At 37.8% G+C, this 21679-nt stretch overlaps 1 protein-coding gene across 8 annotated transcripts in view; it reads left to right on the top strand.

The window, feature by feature from the left end:
• LOC125461204 (casein kinase II subunit alpha) overlaps positions 1-17289 on the top strand; it is a 92306-nt gene extending 75017 nt beyond the window's left edge. For all 8 annotated transcript variants that reach the window (XM_048549706.2, XM_048549704.2, XM_048549707.2 and 5 more), the window contains 7 exons: positions 2413-2496; positions 3673-3783; positions 8523-8624; positions 9725-9825; positions 9903-10051; positions 10417-10506; positions 10657-17289. In XM_048549706.2, the coding sequence (XP_048405663.1) occupies positions 2413-2496; positions 3673-3783; positions 8523-8624; positions 9725-9825; positions 9903-10051; positions 10417-10506; positions 10657-10772 (753 nt within the window). In that variant the 3' untranslated portion in view covers positions 10773-17289. The remainder of the gene's footprint in view (positions 1-2412; positions 2497-3672; positions 3784-8522; positions 8625-9724; positions 9826-9902; positions 10052-10416; positions 10507-10656) is intronic.
• Positions 17290-21679: the final 4390 nt, after the last annotated feature.

The raw sequence follows: 21679 nt of genomic DNA, 5'->3' as shown, positions 1-21679 counted from the left end.
GGCTTACAAGGCTATAGGCCAAGTGCCCATAATGGGTTTAGAATAGTTAGGTGGTGGGTTTTGACCGGCGTGGTCGTGTTGGGCCGAAGCACCTTTATTTATGCTGTAAATCTCTATGATTCTATGGCTGATTCATAGCTACAGCTTCGTGTAGTTAAATGGTTAATAAGGTTTTTTTTGTTGGAAAGCTAGAACTTATTTTAAAGTGACGACAACAAATGGAGAAGAGTTTTTAAAAATTCAGTCAAAGGATATAGGTGTTGCTGGCTAAGCCAGCATTTATTTACCATGTCTAAGTGATGGTGAATTACCTTCTTGAACTGCAGCAGTTTGCTTGGTATAGGTACACCCACAATCCCATTAGGGTGGGAATTTCAAGATTTTGGCTCAGTGACTCATGATATATTTATAAGTCAGGGCGGTGAGTGCCTTGTCGAGGAACGTACAGATGATGGTATTCCCATGTATCTGCTGCCCTTGTCCTTGTAGATTGTAACGGTGAAGTCTTTGGAAAGTGCTGTTTTAGGAACCTTGGTGAATTTCTGCAGTGCAGTTTGCAGTACATACTGCTGTTACTGAATGTCAGTGGTGGATGGAGTGGGCGTTTGTGGATTTGGTGCAATAAATGGGCTGCTTTTTCCTGGATGGTATCAAGCTTCATGAATGTTGGAGCTGCATTCATCCAGCTAAATAGGGAATATTCCATTACATTCCTCACCTGTGCTTTCTCGGTGGTGGACTGGCACAAGAGTTAAGTGAGTTCTTGTTTCTAACTTCTGAATTACTGTTGCACCACAGTATTTGTATGGCTAGGACAGTTTTGTTTCTGGTCAAGAGTAACCTCCAGAATGTTGATAGGAGGATTCAGTGTTTGCTGTGCCATTGAATGTCAAGGATCAGTTAGCTTCTCTCTTGTTGGAGATGGCCATTGTCTGACATTTCTGAGATGCGAACGTTTCTTGCCAGTTGTGAGACTGAGCTTGAAAATTTTCGAGGTTTAGCTGGATTGGGACATGGGATGCTTCACTATCTGAGGAATCGCAAAAGGTGCTGAACATTGTGCAGTCATCAATAAGCATCCTGACTTCTGACCTTATGGTCAAGAAAAGGTCGTTACTGAAGCAGCTGAAGATGGTTGGGTCAGGACACTGTTCTGAGAAACTCCTGCAGTGATGTCCTGGAGTTGAATTGACTGACCTCCAACAACCAAAATTTCTTCCTTTGTGCTAGGTATGACTGGAGCCATTGGAGGGTTGATGCAACACTCTGTCAACTGCGGCCTTGATGTCAAGGGCAGTCACGCTCACCTCCTCTCTGGAATTCAGCTCTTTTGTCCATGTTTGAACCAAGGCTGTAATGAGGTCAGGAGCTGAATGGCCCTGGCGGAACCCATACTGAGCATCAGTAAGCAGGTTGTTTCTACGTAAGTGCTGCTTGTTAGCACTTTCCATTACTTTCCTCATGATTGAGAGTAGATTGTGCAGTATATGGCTGGGTTGGATTTGTCCTGCTTTTGTTGTGTAGGACAAAGCTGATAGTGAGGGCTTAGCAGCACTGGAAAAAATAATCCTGGCTTGATGTCTTCCTTTGCAACATACAAGGATGATTGTCCACTAGAATTGGTTCTTATCATAGTCATTTGATACTCATTCCTTTTTATTATCTGCCAAGAGCTTTTATAGGCATTTGCTGATCTGCAATGTATCCTTAAAAATGCTAGTGTATGTATTAGTGATCATTTACAGACCAACAAATACCCATTAATAACTACACTAATGTTATCAAGGGCAAGTTGCAATTTGCTTTACACTCCAGAGTGATACTAAAGTTTTCATTTAAAATATTGTGTTCATCGAGGCTAGAATCAGCTGCCAAATGGGTCCTTGTAAAGCCTATTTGTTTTTAACACATACATTGAGCTAGTGTATCACCAGTCCTCAAACTCACCTTGCTTTGCCCTTCTTAAATTGGTCTAAGCATTGTGAAATGGTTAGCTTTCCTTTCTGGTAGGTTTTGCTGTAGAGCACTTTTCCTAATAAATGTGCCTATAACATGAGTATTAATGTTTCAATTGCATGGCTAAAATAAAATTCACTTGGGATTAACAATTTTGTATTCAGAGAAGCTCAAAGGTGTCACACCAGTTGTTACGTGATACTTATTCACCTTTCAGAAAGAAAATAAACCTTTCTGTGGGCATCATCCAAATTTGTGGTTGTTTCAGATTCGTAATGTTTTTAATGTGGTAATAACAACAATTATTTGTTAATGAAGCATACTTTTAATGGGTTTTCTGTCTTGTCGTATCTTAAATTAGCCAGCTTTCATTGTAAATTATCTGTTACTTGTCAGTCTTATTTATTAATGAGAAAGTGTACTTACACTGGTTGGGTGATGTTCCTCTGTTTGTAGGCTCTGGATTATTGCCATAGTATGGGAATCATGCACAGAGATGTGAAACCACACAATGTTATGATAGACCACGAGCACAGAAAGGTAACAAACTAAACACAATTACTCAGTACTTAAAGGTACGTGTGCTGTCATTCCTTTGTAATGTGTTGTGGTAACCATTAAAATTGGCACCAAAGCCTATCTCATACATGTTGTGCATTTTTTGACCTCCACCAAGCATCCTTTGAAAAATAATGATGAGTGCAAATTGAAAACCAAAGTATCTTTTATCAGCAATACTCAAATTCTGTATTCCTGAACAACTATATGAATTTTCCTTTTCTTAATTCATGGGGAAGGAAGAAGCGGCTGCCTTCAGTTAGTTGTCCGTTGTGTTCTTGAAATATGCTTCTGTTAAGATTTTTTAAAAAGCTGGAAATGGCGTGTTATTTAGCAGTTGAAGGACGTTGTTGTGAAACACCTTTTCGAGGCTCGCTGAACCCTTCAAATAGAAGTTGCACTAAATTCAAAGAGTAGTGCAATGTAAAATAAAACCCTGCATAACACTCAACTTGTTCACTACATTTCTTTTGGGATTGTGTTTTCAAAGACCAGCTCAGCATTAAGATAACTTTAGACATGCAATAATAATACTTTGCGATACTGAAAGCTATTTTAGAAATCCCAAGCAGTAAGAATTGGAAGGGGTGATTAAGTGCAGTCACCTTAATGTTTCTATAATTTGGAAAGTCTATGACAAGAGAGCGAAGTCTTTCTGAAAAAAAGTCAAGCAGACCTATCAGGAGTAAAATTTAAAACCCTTCGACAAATAAATAGAATTTTGATGAATTTTAGACTTTTTAAGATTGACAGTTGAATCGGGCACATTAAAGCTATGAAGGGAAGTTACAGGTTGACAATAATTTGTGGGAAGAAGTCAAATGACTTATTTATGGTGTAATGCTCCTGATTGCTATCCACTGAACTTTGGGAAGTTATGGTCAGAATTGATTGCCAGTGAAGGTTTCTGGTTGTTCTCTAACTCAGATATTGCATGCTTAAAATTGCATATGAAGCACCAGATGCGTAAATGCAGTAACGGGAAACTGCCAGGGTTGCAGAGCATAACCTAGCAAGAGTCACTATCATTCGGAAAGATATGAAATAAACTACTGTCAACCATCCAATATTAACGATTCTTAATAAATTTGTCAGTTAAGATTAGTTTTCTCACTCCATATTACAACCTATTTCCGATTTGTGGTTATCTATGTTTAGTTGCGACTGATTGACTGGGGTCTGGCAGAGTTCTATCATCCTGGACAGGAATATAATGTCCGAGTGGCCTCCAGGTACTTCAAGGGACCTGAATTACTTGTAGATTATCAGGTGAGAGGAACATTTCATTTTGCAGTTGTAAGCTCTTGTGTGTAATGATTTGGTTTGAGCTGACCATACTGTAGCATTTTTAGGTTACAACCTTGTTCTTACAGTTTAATGATTTTTTTTCCATTTTAATACCGGTGAGACGTATTTTGGGGTTTTAATTTAAACTGATAAATTGCAATTATGGAGTATAGAACGTAGAATTCCTTGTTACGTTATGGGTTTTAACACTTTTCCTCAGGTTCATACTGGCACAAGCCACTTAATAAGCAAATTCCCTTGTTCTCTACAACCAATATCATGGTAAGTATAAATGAGGGTCAGACTTAGAAGCCCGAGGTGATATTTTCTGCTTTACAGTATATGTCACATGATGTCATGAGATTACACCAGCTGCAGCAAAGTAAAGATCATCAGACAATGACTTAGACAATTAAAGTTCTTGTCAGATTGATTGAATTGTAAAGTATTAAAATAAGAATTATTGCATATTTACACAATTATCATGGTGTTAAAGTCTTAGTAAAATATTTGGTTTAATGATTCTAAAAATGTGAAATTTTAAAATGCACCATGTCCATCTCCCCTTGTAAGTTTTTTTAAGAGCATTCATGGATGGAATGACTGGATTATCTCAAGGCAGGATTCGAATCCAGCTGTGACTAATCGAATCTAATGTCTGCCTGTTTTCAGTTAATTTATTTTGTTCAAGAATTTTATCATAGCCAACTTAAACAATTTTGGGAATGGTTTCAGCTTGCTTTTTTTGTGCTTCTGCTCTCTTGCACACTCGGTTGCACATGCTTTTGCTTCTTTTCTCACTTTTATGTGCTTCCGCTAGCATTCAGGCCAGTCTTGGCCTTCACCTCCATTTCCTAATTGAAATAAAAATGGCTGAATACTTGGGCTGGCGGGGAAGCGGTGTCAAGAACACGTTTAGAAATTGCTGGAGAAACTGGGTAGGTCTGGCAGCATCAGTGGAGTGAAAGCAGAGTTAATGTTTCAGGTCCACTGACTTTTCTTCAGAACCATTCTGAAGAAGGGTCACTGGACTTGAAACATTAACTCTGCTTTCTCTCCACAGCTGCTGCCAGACCTACCCAGTTTCTGCAGCAATTTCTGTCTTTCCCTCAGATCTTTAGCATCCACAGTTCTTTGTTTTATTCAAGAACACACTTTATTTGCTCATTTTTTTGGAAAGAGAAATCTTGGAAATGGCGAATGTGCCACAATAGATGTGCTGTGCTGACAATTTTCTTCTACTGATTGAGGATCAGATTTGCTTGATTCTGTATTTTAAGTGATGACAGTAAGCATTTGAAGAGTAACTTGTTTTGAGTATACATCTTTTGTTAGACTTACAAGCTACCTAACCACAATGATTTTTTTGTTTTTTGCTCTGTTGAACTCCAACCACTATCCGCCCCCAGGAGCTGAAACCAGCAAGTCAAATGTTCAGGCTCTTAAATTACCAAAAGTAAATTCTGTACTGCAACTTCAACTGTAAATTTTCTTCTTAACAACCGATCAGACATATCTTAATATCTTTTATCTGGGCAAAGTAGCGACTGAGCATTTGAACTAGGATTTTTTCAGAACCTGACATTAACTTGTCCGTTCTGTACTTGCCTGTAGTTGTGAAAAATAAAAATTGCCAATCCTAGATGAAATCAAACAACATATAAGGAGAGCATGTAGCCCTTGTTTGGAAGAATTAGTTAGGGTTAGCCCTTTTTTTAAAAAAATCTATAGCTTCACAGTTTTTTTCACTTTCAAGTTTGCACTGAGTTACCTTTTGATATTTAAAGTTGTTTGTTTCCAGCACCCTTTTGGAGAGTATTGTAGCTTGCTACATTTTTGCAATATATTTTGAATCTGTGTTCTCTGTTTACTGACTTTCCTCAACCAGTGATCAGTTTCTGTATAATGATGGATCTCAAATTTTGAACACTTCCATAAAATCTCCCTTTGGCCTTTTCTATGTCAAGGATGACAATCGTTGCTTTATCAGTCATAGTAGCTACATTCCATCATCCCTGGCTACCATTCTCATAAGCTGTTCTATACCCCCTACAGTCTTGATCTCTTTTCCAAAGTGTTGTAGCCCGAATTGCGTGCAGCTGAAGTAGTGGGGTAACCAACAATAAAGATTTAACATAACGCCACACTTATATGCTGAATCCTTCTGTTTATAAATACACAACTCTTGAATGATACCTTCAAAACAAAATTGTCACTGTTCTCGGAAAAAAACATTTTGTGGACCCTAATTATTCCCTCCGCCCAATCGCTCAGGTTTATTCTCTCACCCCCCCCCCCCCCCCCCCCCAAAACCCCACAAGTCCCTAGGATATATATTCGGTTCCTCAGCAGTCTTCTGAAAATTCATTACTATTGACTGAATGAAATCCTTGAGAGGATTTTTCCATTAAGAAAATATTATTTGCCTTTTTGATTTCTAGAAAACCATCCCTTAATTTCAATATGCTTTTGTGATAGTTATAGGAAATCTGAACACTTCAAACCATCGTGAATTCAGTGTCATCAAAAGCTTCTACATCATTGATAACATTGGCACCTTCGTTACCATGATGTAACATGAAGTGCTAGTAATAATAACAGTAAATCATGATTTTGGCCCTCTTGAATGGGGCCTTTCTGTATGCTTGAGATGCAAAGAATGTTGAACAGAAAGAGAGATGATGTGCTGTTTTAATTGCAAACACTGCCTCCTGTCCAGATTTTCTGCTTTGTAAATCCCTTGTTGCCATAAACAAAGTACCCTGCTATACTGAGGCAATGGCCCATGTGGAGAGATAGGAAAACAGTAGGTAACTCTCTTATGTAATGCTTTCACACACTGCAGGAAGCATCTGCTTCATATGTTCTGCAGGCGGGCTGGCACAGAAGATAAATAAAAGAACCAAAAGAACTGCAGATGCTGTAAATCAGGAACAAAAACAAAGTTGCTGGAAAAGCTCAGCAAGTCTGGCAGCATCTGGAATGTTCTGAGGAAGGGTCACTGGACCCAAAACATTAACTCTGTTTTCTCCTTCACAGATGCTGCCAGACCTGCTGGGCTTCCACAGAATATAAATAGTCTGGGGATGTGGGTGGGTGCAGAATGTCCTTTCGTGCTTTGAGGATGTGGAGAGAATACTTTTTTGAGCTGTTTCTTTTATCAAGGCTGGTTTTAATTTTAAGACACTTTGATAGATTGAGAAGATTGGATATTACATAGTACTTTGTTTATGTTGATGTATTCAAATAATGTGCAATGGACAAAAATATGATAGCAGATGAAGTTCTCAGGCTTCTACAGAGGTTGCAGTGTTAGAATTGAGATGATGGAGAAAACATAACACTTTAGATCAATTCATTCAATCCTGTGTCTGTTCTCTCTGTGATCTGATGATTATTATGAAGCAAGATTGCATTTTAGGAATCCCCAAAACTGTACGCACTCTGTTCATATTCCATCGGAAATATGACACATCTGTTTTTGGAAATGCTCATCATTAGCAACTTTATTGTGCAATATATAACAACCTTTCTTTATAGTCACTTTTGTCGTTCAGTTCAATGCAGTCTTCATTCTGAAAAGGTATCTTATGGTTGGGATTCCTGTCCACACTTTGCTGGAAGGAGAAGAGATGTTATTGCACATAGTTAATGGAATTAGATTAGAAGGAAATATAGATCAGCTTACATCCTTTGATAAGAGTACTACCACAGAGCTGACTTAGAAGGCTATTTGCTCAATTTGTAGTTGATGGTTAGGTGCATAATTTCTGCTTATATTCTCGAGGGCTACTTTAGAGAATGCAGCATAGTTGTACTGTTTTTCAGATATGATAAACTGAGGGCCTGTTTCACATCCCAGGCATAGAAGCATGGGGTTATTTTCCTGCTATCTGTCCAGCAAATATATGTATCACCCTCGCTAATACTGCTAAACATTTAGTCGTTTATTTCATTCCTATTTGTGATTGTGCTTTATGCAAATTCATTGCTGTAGTTCCCTATGGTGCAGAAGTGAGAGCATTTTGGAGGTATTCCTGTTGTCATAAAGCAGTTTGGAATATTAGAATCTTCTGAGGTTGTGAAAGACACTACATAGATGCAAGTTATTCTTTTTATAATGCTTAATTCTGTGACCAGCCAAACTATGAAGCCAAAAGTGCTTCAGGCTCAATCCTGGTCAATGCTGAGTTTAAGCTATTAACTTCATTTAGCTTTATTGCCATAGGAAGACTACTGTTATCCCAGTTAAAATGTTTGGATGTGTGTGGCCTATCGAGCATAGCAGTCTACTTAATCTTCTTGTAGACTCAGTGAATGACCACTATTGCAACCAAATCCCAACAAATCTTATCAACTTAAGAGAGAGGAGAAAATCGAAAATACATATGTAAAATTGGTTGATGTTTTATATGGTTTGTAATTTTCTTGTGTGCAACTAGTTTATTTGAGAATGATTTCAGCACCTGAATTTCAATTTGATTCAAGCTTTTTGTCTAAGAACCAGTAAGTATTTTGAGAAAGGGAAGGAAACTTACCTTTTAATGGATCTATCTCTTGTAACTAAAAGAGCTCCTTTGTATGTTACGTTACTGTTGTGCCCGCTGACTTCGGCGTTTCAAAATTTTCTGAAAATAGCTGAAGTAAAGTATTTTGAATAGTGTGCTCCTTTTAAATGTACAGCCTACAGTTCCTTGAATATTAGTTTTGCTTCCTTGCAGATGTACGATTATAGCCTAGACATGTGGAGTTTAGGATGCATGCTGGCTAGCATGATCTTCAGAAAAGAGCCCTTCTTCCATGGTCATGACAATTACGATCAGGTAAGAGTGCTCAACTTCACTATAAACAACAGCCTATTTTTAAAACGCATTCAGTGCATTTCTAATGTTGACTTTACAAAGAAGCGGACACCCTCCTACATTGCCTTCAATCTTTACACTTGCCGTTGCTACTACCGTTGGTACAAGTCATGTCTGCTGTCTGAGATTGCAAAAGGCTCTTTTTCTTCCATGCTGGACAAATGCAGTGGGTAATGCAACCTACTTGCAAAACTGCTGAAATGATGTGCTGCGTTGGAGGTTTCACAAATCATGTGGAAAGCCATCCCCATCTGCTGGTAGAAAAGGATACTACATTAGTTCTCTTTTAAAAATACCACTTCTCTAGGAAGTCACTGGTTCGATCTGAATGAATAAGACATTTTAACTATTGTAGCTTATCAAGCTGAAAAGAACCTGCACATTTCTCTGTGTATCTGCTTGTTGAATTATTTGTTTTTTTGCCTTGAGTTGTGATCACAGAGATGGAAAAATTTGACACTTTGTAAATGATTATGACCAATGGAAATTTGCTGCAGTCTTCATGGCAACTACTGAACAACACACAGACATAACTGCCCAGTTTGGACTTTGACCTGCAAGATGCAATAGGAGACATTCTTCTGAAGTCAAACAGCAACTTCCATTTACATGCACTTTTAATGTTGTGAATTTTCACAAGGAGCTTCACAGGGTAGTTTTTAGTCAAACTTGAACACTGAGTTATGTGAGGTGTTATGATAGGTAGCCAAAAGTTTGACCAATATATCACTGTTTTCTGTCTTTCTAAAGACTTGATAAATGTCTGTTTAAGAAATATGTTGATCGGAATTGGAGAATCCTGAATTGGAAACAATTGTGAAACCTTGTGTTGAATTTAAATAAATTGTTTCACTTTTAAGTACAACATATTAATTCAGTGCTACCATAATGATCAAACTCAGTACAACTCAAGGAAGTTTCTTCTGTCTATTGTTTATCATTTTAGCAAAATTCAAAGTCAGATGCGTTTTTTAGTTGCTGTTTAAATTCCAGTTATGGTGTGACTGTTGTTTAATCTCTTCCTTAAGTTAGTTTAACTTGTTTCTTCTCTGTGTTTGAAGTTGGTGCGAATAGCCAAAGTGCTAGGCACAGAAGATCTGTATGACTATATTGACAAGTACAACATTGAGCTGGACCCTCGGTTTAATGACATTCTGGGCAGGTCAGTAGCCAGCACTTTTGGTGTTGAAATAGACTGTTTTGTGTACTGTCTACATAAAAGATTATTATTTGTTTCAGACATTCTCGTAAAAGATGGGAACGCTTTGTCCATAGTGAAAATCAACACTTGGTTAGCTCAGAAGCACTGGATTTCTTGGATAAGCTTCTACGATATGATCATCAAACACGTCTAACGGCACGAGAAGCTATGGAGCATCCTTATTTTTGTAAGTAATCCTCGTGCTACTTATTAGGACTTAAATCTTGTGATTCTTCCTACTGGAGTTCAGAACACCTCTTCTTGTTAGTCCACATATCCCCAAACTAATCTTCACTTCTCAGACAGTGTACTGTGTGAAAGCACAATTGCAGGGTGCATGTGGGAATGCTGAAAGGAAGTTAGCCTGGTTACCATTTTACAAACTTTGGCCAGTTAAAAACACAATAGATTAAGGGCTATTTTGTTTGTTTGTCTGTTGTAGATTGAGGGTGGGGTTCTGTATTAGATACGTGTTCACCATCTGAGAAAAGATAAATGGAAAAAGATTTGTGAATGCTTCTACTGCAGATATGATTCTTTTCTGTCCTGTAGATCCAATTGTGAAAGACCAGACCCGAATGGGCTCCTGTGCTAACATGCCAACTGGTAGCACTCCAATCAGCTCAGCCAGTATGATGTCAGGTCAGTATTTAGCAAACTTGGTATTTGATAATAGTTCTCTGTAGTAGCTGTGTGGGGGCACATCTCTCAGCTGAAGACCACCAGACCAAAATCTGTTAAAAAGACAATTACTGCTTTTGAAAACTCATGTTATTTAATGTATTTATGCAGGGATCTCTGCAATGCCAACCTCATCACCACTGGGACCTCTTGCTGGCTCACCAGTCATCTCTGCTACCAACACCCTTGGGACGCCGGTTCCAGCCACTGCAGGGGCTCAGCCTTAACATCGCCCTCCTGACTACTTGTAACCCTGGCAACCGCCTGGTCACCCTTCTCCCCTCCACGTCACTCCTCCTCGGAAACATGGGGAACCAGCTGGTCGTGTCACATCTGAGCAGTTGCTTATGGATTCTCCTGAATTCAATCATTTGAAAAGGAAAAAAAAGTCTGATTTTTACCTGAGAATTTTTTTTTCGTGTTTTGTATGTCACCAGACTTGGAGACAGTAAATCTCTCTTAGTCCTAACTAGGCCATATGTAATGCCTCTTTGTCAGAAATTGTTGCCTACACACTGTTCTCATGCACTTGTTCAGTGTTACCATGTTTTTCCCTTGGGTTTTGAGTGGAGTTCAAGCAGATGATGTCACATTGCGAGAATTGTCTGCTGTAATAATTTAGTGGTTCAGAAATAATTTTCTTTGGAACACTCAAATGATTTTTTTCATTAAAGTCTTATTCCCAGACATTAGAGTAAAGGGAGTAAGTGTGAGTTGCATTTTTATTGTCTAAAAACCAAATAGTGCTAAATGGAATATTGCATCTGAAATGAAACCTGTTAGGAATATGAAATACCTGAAGCACGGCATTAAATTTGTAGTGTGCTTTTGAAGGTACTCTATTGAAACTGTTGTTAATTAAGAGTACATTTAAAAGCTAATATGTTCCTCCGACCACAAATACATTCTTTGCTTGGAAAATCCAAGCAAGTTGTGATTTTTGTTTTCTCCTCTTCATAAGCACACCACACGTGACAAAACAATGATTATCAGAGTTCCAACCATGGTGGATTTGTTTTCAAACTCTTAAACTGAAGGTTTTTAATCCTTTTAAGAATGTTGAAACGAGAAAGTAGCACCATTAACATTTGCACCGTGTTGTCAACCAATTTATATACTTATTTCTTGCTGTCTATTATTTTTTCACTTGCCTTTTATTTAAGTCAATTAAGCAGCATTTGGGGTGGGGAGGTTGTGGAATTTGGAAGTGGGGCTCCAAGGAATTTTGTGGACTACGTGTAGGGAATTTTTATTTTAGAAAAACATGGAAACAAAATTGTTGATTAGCGGGAAGGTAGTTGAGTAAAAACTCTGCTTGACTACATTTTATTAAACAGCCTCTGGTTGTACATTCATCATCCAGTTAGGTGCATTATTTGTTCTTTTGTTCTGCATTTTTATCATTGTGCTCTGTTATCTGGCTTCTCAGACCTGTGGTAGGTCAGGCTCAGGTCAGTGTGCAGATTCAGTCACCTGCAATTCCACTTTGAAGAGGAGCAGGTTAGTTGAGACAGTTCTGCATGTCGGACATGTCCCAGGCTTGAAGATGATCACTTGGGTGCTGAAACCTCCTGATGTTTATTTAATGGCAGTATATTGCAATACTAGCAAAGTTTGGAGTGGTAATACTCCTTTACATTCACTTGCATGACTGAATGCAGAGTAATGTTTTTGTTTCAGCCCTACTCTAGCCAAATGTAACTCAAGATAAACTCTTGAAAAGATCAGTGTGAATATGTGACCTGAAAAAGTTCCACATGGTTGTTATTCAAGAAAAAGATAAGATTTTTTTTGTGTCAGAAGAGGCAAAAAGTCCAACTTTATTCACCCTTTGAACTGTTTACCAGGAAGCTACTTTCTTTGGAAGTGGGAACTTGATGCAAATGGGGTACAAAAGTAGGTGTCATTTGTGCACATTGACACATGGGTAGACAAGAGATACCTAGGCATTTGTCTGTTGTTTATTTTGTGAGGCTCTATCAATGTATATACTGCATTGTGAGTAAAAACTGGACTCATGGGCAAACAGAAAGTGACTTAATCTTATGCCAAACCCTGTGCTCTTGATGCTTGTCTGTCTTTGCCTTACCCCCTTCCTATTCCAAAGGAAGAGATCATCATTGAGCTATCATCATTGAGCTATCATCATTGAGCTATCATCATTGAGCTATCATCATTGAGTTATCTTATTCAAATTTCAAAGAAAAATAAAGTGCAAGCAATAGCATTGTTATCTTCCTGGCTTATTTTGGGTAATTCCTTTTTAACTTAGTCAATGCTTTACCAAAAATGTGACCCAATGGAGAACAGCATAGTGGATCAGTTTTTGTGTGAAATGCAGTCTGAAATGGCTGTTAAAATATTTCAGTAAGTTAATGACCATTTTGGATATTTGGGCCAGGTGCTGATTTTATTTTTGTAGTTTTGATTCAATTTATTCTGAAGCTGGATAGAAATTTTAAAGAGTTCCCACTTTGCATTATTTGAGATTACTAACCAATCTTGATCAATGGGGCCACTTGGCTGAGGAGTGGCAGATGGAGTTTAATTTGGATAAATGCGAGGTATTGCATTTTGGTAAAATAAACAAGAATAGGACTTATACAATTAATGATGGTGCCCTGGGCCATGTTTTAGAACAGAAGGAACTAGGGATTCAGGTACATAATTCTGTGAAATTTACATCACAAGTAAACAGGGTGGTTAAGAAGGCACTTAATCCACTTTCATTGCTCAGAGCTTTGAGTAAATGAGTTGGGACATCACATTGAGGTTGTGCAGGACGTTGGTGAGGTCTCTCTGTGCAGTTCTGGTTGCCCTGTTATAGGAAGGATATTGTTAAACTGGAGAGGATCCAGAAATGATTGACCAGGATGTTGCTGGAAATGTGGCGTGAGTGTTACAAGGGTAAACCGGATAGGCTGGGACTTTTTTTGCTGGAGCATAGGAGATTGAGGGGTAACACTTAATGTTAGGACCTTGAGTCATGTTGTAGAACAGAGAAGCCAAGTGGTTCAGCTACATAATTCTTTGAAATTTACATCACAAGTAGAGAAGGTTTTTAGAGGTTTATAAAATCATGAGGTGAATAGCAAAGGTCTTTTCCCTAAGGTGAATAGGTTCAAAACTAGGAGACATACTTTTAAGGTGAGAGGAGAAAGATTTCAAAAAGGACATAAGGGGCAACTTTTTTTTGCTCAGAGTGGTTAGTGTGTGGAATGAACTGCTAGAGGAAGTGGTGGATGCAGGTACAGTTACAACATTTAAAGACATTTGGATGAGTACATGAATAGTAAAGGTTTGGACCAAACACCGCCAGGTGGGGCTAGTTTAGTTTGGGAGCATGATCAGTGTGGACTAGTTGGATCAAAGAGCCAGTTTCCATGCTGTATGACTCTATCACTTTAACTGGTATAAATAGACAATGCACTTTTTCGCACCTGTTTTCTCCCTGAAGTCACATTCCATTTGATGCTGATGGTTCATTAGCACAATGATGCAACAGTGCATCACAGATGTTGCAGTTTCACAGTAAATATTTTTAGCCTCCTTTTTAAGTTTCTAGCATTTCTAGGCCTTTGATTTAGAGTTCCATTAGTTGAGAGATCAAGATGCTTTTCAGATTTGAAATTCGAGCAGAACGAACTTATCTCAATTCAGGATCTATGGAAAAATTGAGAATACTTCTAAAAACAAACTGATAAAATGCCCAAAGAAAGATTTCTTGTGATACATTGCACATCATATAACTTGTATAGTTTATGGCTGTGTCTCACTTTACATTTACAAACCTTGTATCTGTGTCGTGCTACTGTGCAACCATTAAGAAGTGGATGTCAATATTTGCCAACTGTTCACTATGAAATATGAAGATACCAAGAAGGGGGTTCGAGATTGGAATAAAACCTATATATGAAAGAGGGGGCTTGATCAATGTTACAAAGCTGATTGTTGTTCACTCCTAAAGGCTTATGGTCTTCTTTAAACAGTTGGTTTGAATTACAGTATTGTAAAAGCACTTGGGTATCTCATTCATATTATATTACTGCAGTACACTGGTTCCACTGTTTAATATTGCTGTGCTTATAAGCACCATCTAGTTGTACAGAATCAACAGCACATAACTTTTGAAATTCTTGGGTCCACTTCAATGTATGTATATATTGATACAACAACCTCAGCCCTTGGAGAAGTGATGATTAAAATAGTCATCATTGAACAGATATAGAATGTATCTATTGTTTTGAATTTCCTACCGAAACCAATAATATGTTTTAAATTTCTAAGCTTCAACACGTCAGACGTTGCCTCCTTTTTTTTTCCAAAGTAAATGGCCATTTACACTTATTTACACAATTAAATGGAGCTGATTGTTATCCTGCAGTCTTAGGAATAACTGATTTAGTTGTGAAATGCATTTAGATTTGACAGATGATCTGTCAGAAAATAAATTGCTAAAATTACAAGTCTCTGCTTTGTTTTAACATTAATTGGAGAAGTATTGAAAGTCAGTTTTACAGTAAATTTCTTGTGAGCCATCGTATCGAAACACCTATGCTTGTGGTATGGATAAACCCAAACCGCTAATCACTCAGCAAGCCCAGTTTGTTTCAGAAACACAACTTGTCACCATGTCATGGTCATGATAACACAAACATATATGCTGTATAATATCTTGATTTTAGACTTTGATAGCCTATAGAACATACAGAAACATTGTTTCTTTAATTGCATTGAGTGACAGGAATGGAATTATAATTGTCGAGCTTTCCTTCGGGATTTTTAAGCATAATCTGATATACCCAAGTAGATTGGAGATCTCTGTTCTAGTCTTTTCTGTCCTTATCCCCATTGTCTACCACTTCCCCAAACTTGTGCAGCACTTTTCCCCTCCTTCAATTGAATGCCATGGAGTAGTTCATGTTTTCACGTACAGAGGAGTGGACAATGCTAATGCTGACCCAAGATTTCATGGTTGTGATTATTATCTCTCAACTATTTAAACTAACTGGCAATACTTTATAAGAGATGCATCATTGTCATTTATTCCAGTCCTCCCTTTTTATGCAGCACAATCTCTTTGCCCAAAGCGACAGCATTCTCAACTAAATGGCAGTTACCTCCAGGAAGCAAACCGGAAGCATTCAGTGCTAACCCTGTCATGTAAAACTTCAGCAATTCAATAGTAAGTTCCTTTTTTAGGGATATGGGATATTAATGCAATGCTGCAGCTTTTTCACAGGAGCTCACCTTTGCATATAATGAGCCAACAACAGAAGTGGGTTGGAAAAAGGGAAGACAGTCATTAAATTGCTGTGCCAACACTGTTATCTATTAATTCAGGTAAAATTGATTGGATAAACATATAGTTTGGTTTTGGAATTCTGAATTTGTGGTGTTTTTATTATACAGGCCGGTGTAATTGCATTTCCCTTGAGTTATGTGCGTGCAAGCATTTTCGGTACCACTGACACGATATTTTAGCAGCTACAATGTTCTGAAAGAGCCTAAGTTGATATTGAATAATGGTACAGTGTGTAAACATGCTTTGGCATGTTGAGGCCAAATGAAGTACCTTGCCTGTGTGAAACTCACTGAAGCTGTCTGAAGAGGTCCTGTGTAAAACATTGCTACAATATTGAGAATTCTCATTGATGAAGGCGGCCTCTGTAATGGAGTTACCGAATGTTGCAGCATCTGGTTTATTTGTAGATTTGTTTTTACGTGTGTATAGTTTAGACACTAGATGGCAAAAGAAATGAGCTTGAAGACATACATATTAACTTCTGTTTTACTACAAATCAACAGAAGCAACTGAGCAGATGGAAGACAAATTTGCAATGACAGTGGAACTCTAGTTGGACTTAATGCCATTCATTGCAGAATAACAATGTTAACTGCATCTGTAAATTACCTCATGTATTTGAAAACTATTTTACTTCAGCACCTTTATGTCACATTCAATTTTGAAGGTTAAAAGCCAATATTTTACAGTGCTGCTGAATGCAACTATTAATTTGTTTTAAAAATATACAAGAAAAATCACTAGAATGAAAAGATATGTTTTTAATGTTGAGAGTTTTCAAAAAAAACCCTGCAGGTTGTAATTTTATTCTTGTTCAACTGAGTTTTGTGTGCTAGAGGGAAAAATGAAAATTGTGCCAATGGGGTGTGTTTTTTTTTGTTGAATACTTAAGTTGCAAATGTTCAGTTAAATAAAATGCAAGAATGGTGACAGCCAGTCTGCCCTATCAGTGCCTGGAACAGATATTTCTCTATCCACAAAAACCTGTCTTCCCTTATGTAGCATTTATTGAACTTGAATTTGAGTGAGAACGGTGCATAGTGGGAGTTGGGGAAAGCACTAGAATGGGATATAGATCCATTTTCTGTAAATTAATGGCAACCATATATATAAACTCCTTGGAAAATTATGGTGCATTAAGCACAAATTTCCTTTTGAACACAGTTGAGGTGCAAAGTGTGCCTGTCAAAGGTCACATTCATGTTTCACTTTTAAATGAATGTAAGTTATGATTAAGAGGATCATCTTAAGGCATTGCAGTGCTTATTTTTAATGGGGTGCCTGTCTGTGTCAGCCACCTGTACTTATGGTTTTTTTTTCCTTTTTCACCCTTTTTGGGACACACTATGGTATGATGCCATTAAAAATATACAGAAATACTTGTTCACTGTGCAGTGGTGCTACTGTATCCGAACACCAATAAATATTCTACCACCTTACTGTACTACTTCAAGTGCGTTTAATCAATAATTTAGGGGTATAAAAAGGAGCTGGCTTTCTTAAATTTGGAAAAAAAAACTTAGTTCCTCTCATTTTTGTTATGATAGTTTGTCCTCGGATACTACTGCATTTGTTTCCTGGCTTTTCACAGTAACAAAGCCTAAAGCAAAGTGTGGTTATGCAGCTGTGTTTCCCATTACTTGGTGACTCAGTGTGCTGCAGGAAACGTCAGCTGCCAATTTGATGTTCGCACAGTGTTGATAGTTAATGTAGAAATGTAATTGTCCTGACTTTGCTGTGTGGCAGGGCAGCTCCTTTTGTGCACATTTTCCTTCATGAATGTTTGCGTGCATGTGGATTTGGGTTTCAGTTTGAATTGTGTGCCAACAATATATTTAGCCAGTTGGTTCGAGGGCATAAATATTTATAGATGGATGAAATTGATTGGATGGAGCAGTGGGTTAATAGTGTTTGATTCTAGCTGGTACAAAATAAATGAAGTTTCAAGTATTTACCTGTTTGGAAAGGTTTTCATTGCAGTGAGTTGGGTGCTCAAGTCTTGGCCAGTGCCGATGACCTTTGATTGATGAACACTAAAACTTCAACCAAAATTGAGCTCTTCTAACTGAGTCCTGTTGCTGAGTACTGTTGTAAGTCAAAATTGTTATACCAGTGGCCTTGTGGTTTGAATTAGGAAGACAGTATATATTAATATATTGCACCAGTTACACAGTTCATGCCCTTTGAGTAATTATCCTCAGTTATAGTCATGCTTTTTGTATTAAATTTGTAATTAGATACTGATATGTCAGCATTTCCATTCAGTTTGCTTTGCCGTCTGTTAGTGTAGTTGTAGGCTCCAGCCACTCAATTCTTCTGTGGAATAAATTTTTAAAGACTGTGCAAACTTGCAAACCAGAAAAGAAACTAGTCATTAATTGATCATGAGCAATGTTTTAGATAATTTGCCAGTTGATCATATTTTGGAAGTTTTAACATTTTTGAAATTAAGTGAAGCAGTTCAATCAATAAAATTTGTTGTGCCTGTTTTATTTCCATATTCTGCTCTGTGTGCATGCAATATTGCAAATCTTTCAAAACATTCTTACCATTTTAACTGAAGATGCCCAGCCTCTGTTTCTAAAGAGTGACCACAGCTATTAATTTGTTATGAACAGTTATCACAGTGTTTTAGGATTGAAATTCGTAGATGAGAAGTTGTAGAGTCATACAGCATGGATAATTTGTTTATACATTATTTAGAGATGCTTTATAGGACTCCAAACCTGATCCTGTGGTGTTGTGAAATGCTTTCAAATACATGAAATGTTAATGCCAATAAAGTGACTCTTAACTGCGTTCTGAAATGGCATTGTGAGCACCCTGATCAAAAGCAGTTAGAGATGAACATTCATTGCAGAATAACATTGTTAACTACATCTGTAAATTACCTCATGTATTTGAAAACTATTGTGCTTCAGCACCTTTTATGTCACATTCAATTTTGAAGGTTAAAAGCCAATATTTTACAGTGCTGCTGAATACAACTATTAATTTGTTTTGCCATGCAAGCAATGCCCACGTACCCTGAAAGAATAAAGCAGAACTTGAGTTGAACTCAGTAACTTATTTGGGGAGCGTTCAGCTGGAAGCAGCAACCCTCAGCTGCTGCCCAACATAATTGTTTTTCAAATGTCTGATAGATAGTGGGTCATCAAATTATTTTGCCTGGGGTAGGGCAGGTGGAAGAGAGCAGAGGTATTAGGTTTTACCTGATCCAGTCTTCAGTGGTAACTACACCTTTAGCAGAAATTGATGTATCGTAATTCGTCAAGAGAGGAATTGAATACAAAAGTAAGTTAACCTTCAGTTACATAGGGCACTGGTGAGATCACATCTGGAATCCTGCATTGTTTTGGTCACCTTATTTAAAGAAGACTGTAAATGTGTTGGATGTAGTTCAGAGAAGATTTGCTAGACTGATAACCTCGAATGTGTTGGCTGTCTTATGAGGTTTTGTTGTACAGGCTCAGCTTGTATTGTTTTATTTAGATATTAGAGGTGTCATGATGGTACGAAGAGAGAATGGTATTGAGATAGAGGATCAGCCATGATCACGTCAAATGGTGGAGCAGGCTGGAAGGGTCAAATAGTCCACTGCTGCTCCTCGTTTCTGTGTATCTGCTGGAGTTGGAAGAATAAGACGCAAAAAGTGGTGGAAGCAGAATCGCTGAATATTTTTTGGGCAGAGGCAGATTACAGTTAAGCAGGGGCTTGGAAGATTTTTGGGGTGGGTAGGAATCCAGATTCAAGTTTGCGTTCAGATCAGCTGTGATTTTGTTGAATGGAGGAGCAGGTTTGAGTTGTTGAATGACCTACATGGCAGATATACAACTAATGGTAGAACCCTGGGTAGTGTTGTCAAACAGACCTGGGGTTCAGGTACATAATTCTTTGAAAGTTGCATAACTGGGTGGTTAAGAAGGCATCTACTGATTGAAATCCTGTTATCTGTGTTGCAACTTTAAAAGAACAATGTACCTGAACTCCTTGATCTCTTTGACAAAACTACCCAAGATTCTACCATTAATTGTGTAAGTCCTACCCTTGTTTGTTCCAACAAAATGCAATACCTCACATTTATCGACATTAAACTCCATCTGCCACTTCTTACCTCATTGGCCCAATCACAATTCCTTGGTAGTCTTTAATAACCTCATTCACTTAGTTGAAAATGGGTATTAAGGCCATAAGTAACACCGGCAGTCAACTGACAATGAGAACGTTTTTGCTGTGAAAACAAAATGCAGCCCTTAAAAAGGAATCCTGCCTGGCAGTTTACTTCAGTTCGTATACACGTTCAAGAATGTCACCTGTCTTTGTCTTTAAATGCTGCAGTAACTTTGCATGATGCAAAACTGAGCCAAACTGATTACTGTTACGTCAACTTCCTGCTCCTCTGATGCTGCTTGACGTGCTGAATTCCTCCAGTTCCACGCTGTATTGAATCTAGCACACTTGCCTTCATTGCTCAGACCATTTGAGCATAGGAATTGGGGTGTAATGTTGAGGTTATTCAGGACGCTGATGAGGCCACTATTGGAATAGTGTGTACAGTTCTGGTCATCCTGCTTATAGGATGTATATTATTAAATTGGAGAGGGTTCAGAAAAGGTTTACCAGGATGTTGCTGGGAGTGGAAGGTTTGAGTTATAAGGTTAGGCTGGGACTTTTTTCCACTGGAGCATAGAAGGTTGAGGGGTGACCTTATAGAGATTTATAAAATCATGAGGGGCATAGATAAGGTGAATAACAAAGGTCTTTTGTCTAAAACTAGGTGAGAGGAGAATAAATTAAAAGAGACCTGAGGGGCAACATTTTCTCTGGTTCGTGTGTGGAATGAACTGCCATAGGAAGCAGTAGGTGCAGGCACAGTTACAACATTTAAAAGACATCAGGAAAGATCTGGAAGGATAAGGGCCAAATGAAGGCAAGTGAGACTAGTTTAGTTTGGGAAACTTAGTCGGCATGGATAAGTTGGACCAAAGGGTCTGTTTCCGTGCTGTATGACTATGAACTACATCTGCTTGTTTCCCATTTCTTCGTTCTTTCTAAGTCCTCTGTGTCAGTTTTCCACTTTGGCTTTCTCTACCTAAATCCAATTCACTAAGTCTTTCACACATTTCTAATTCTCCTACATTTTTTTCTTTTCTCTTGAAAACCTTACTATGATTTTATTTTTCTGTTGCCTTTCAGAGGAAACAGCTTTAAGATTCCAACCTTCTGCTCGATATGAAATTATCTGACCTTTCAAAAAGCCTTCAACATAGATTTAGTTTATAGTTGGAAGTTGTATCGGGTGTATACGTACACTTACAAAAAGTTTTTTTTTTAAATCAGGCACTATGTGAAAGACAATCTTGAGACTTATTTTTTGAAAGGAATCAACTACATAAGGAAAGATGACAACAGGAACAAATTAGAAATAGCTGTTGATTTCAATATAGGGAATCACTAATGAGGATTTTTATGCACAAATCTAAATGTCTCAATAGAAGATAAGCTTATGTTTACTGACATGAAGGGTCATGGCAAACTTGAGAAAAGAGTCAGGAAAATGAGTTTGCAAAGTGGAGGTAGATTGTAGAACCATAGAGAATTTTTTTTAAAAAAACCTAACCAAATAGTTATTTCCTGCACTAATTAATTAATAATTAAATTTTGTAGAAGTATATTTTGGGAAGAAGTAACAGGACGTTGTGCAGATGCACAGGTTTTTAAAAAGAGTACAGGAAGAAAAGGCAAATGACATTTGGAACTTTATATGGAAAGTATCAGTTGCAAAAACAAGGAAGTGATGTTAGATCTGTATGATGCCTGGTCAGTAGT

This window comes from Stegostoma tigrinum, chromosome 19 (assembly GCF_030684315.1).
Source record: "Stegostoma tigrinum isolate sSteTig4 chromosome 19, sSteTig4.hap1, whole genome shotgun sequence".
NCBI lineage: Eukaryota > Metazoa > Chordata > Chondrichthyes > Orectolobiformes > Stegostomatidae > Stegostoma > Stegostoma tigrinum.
Note: the sequence above shows the minus strand (reverse complement) of the source record. Positions and strands in the feature narration are given on the sequence as shown.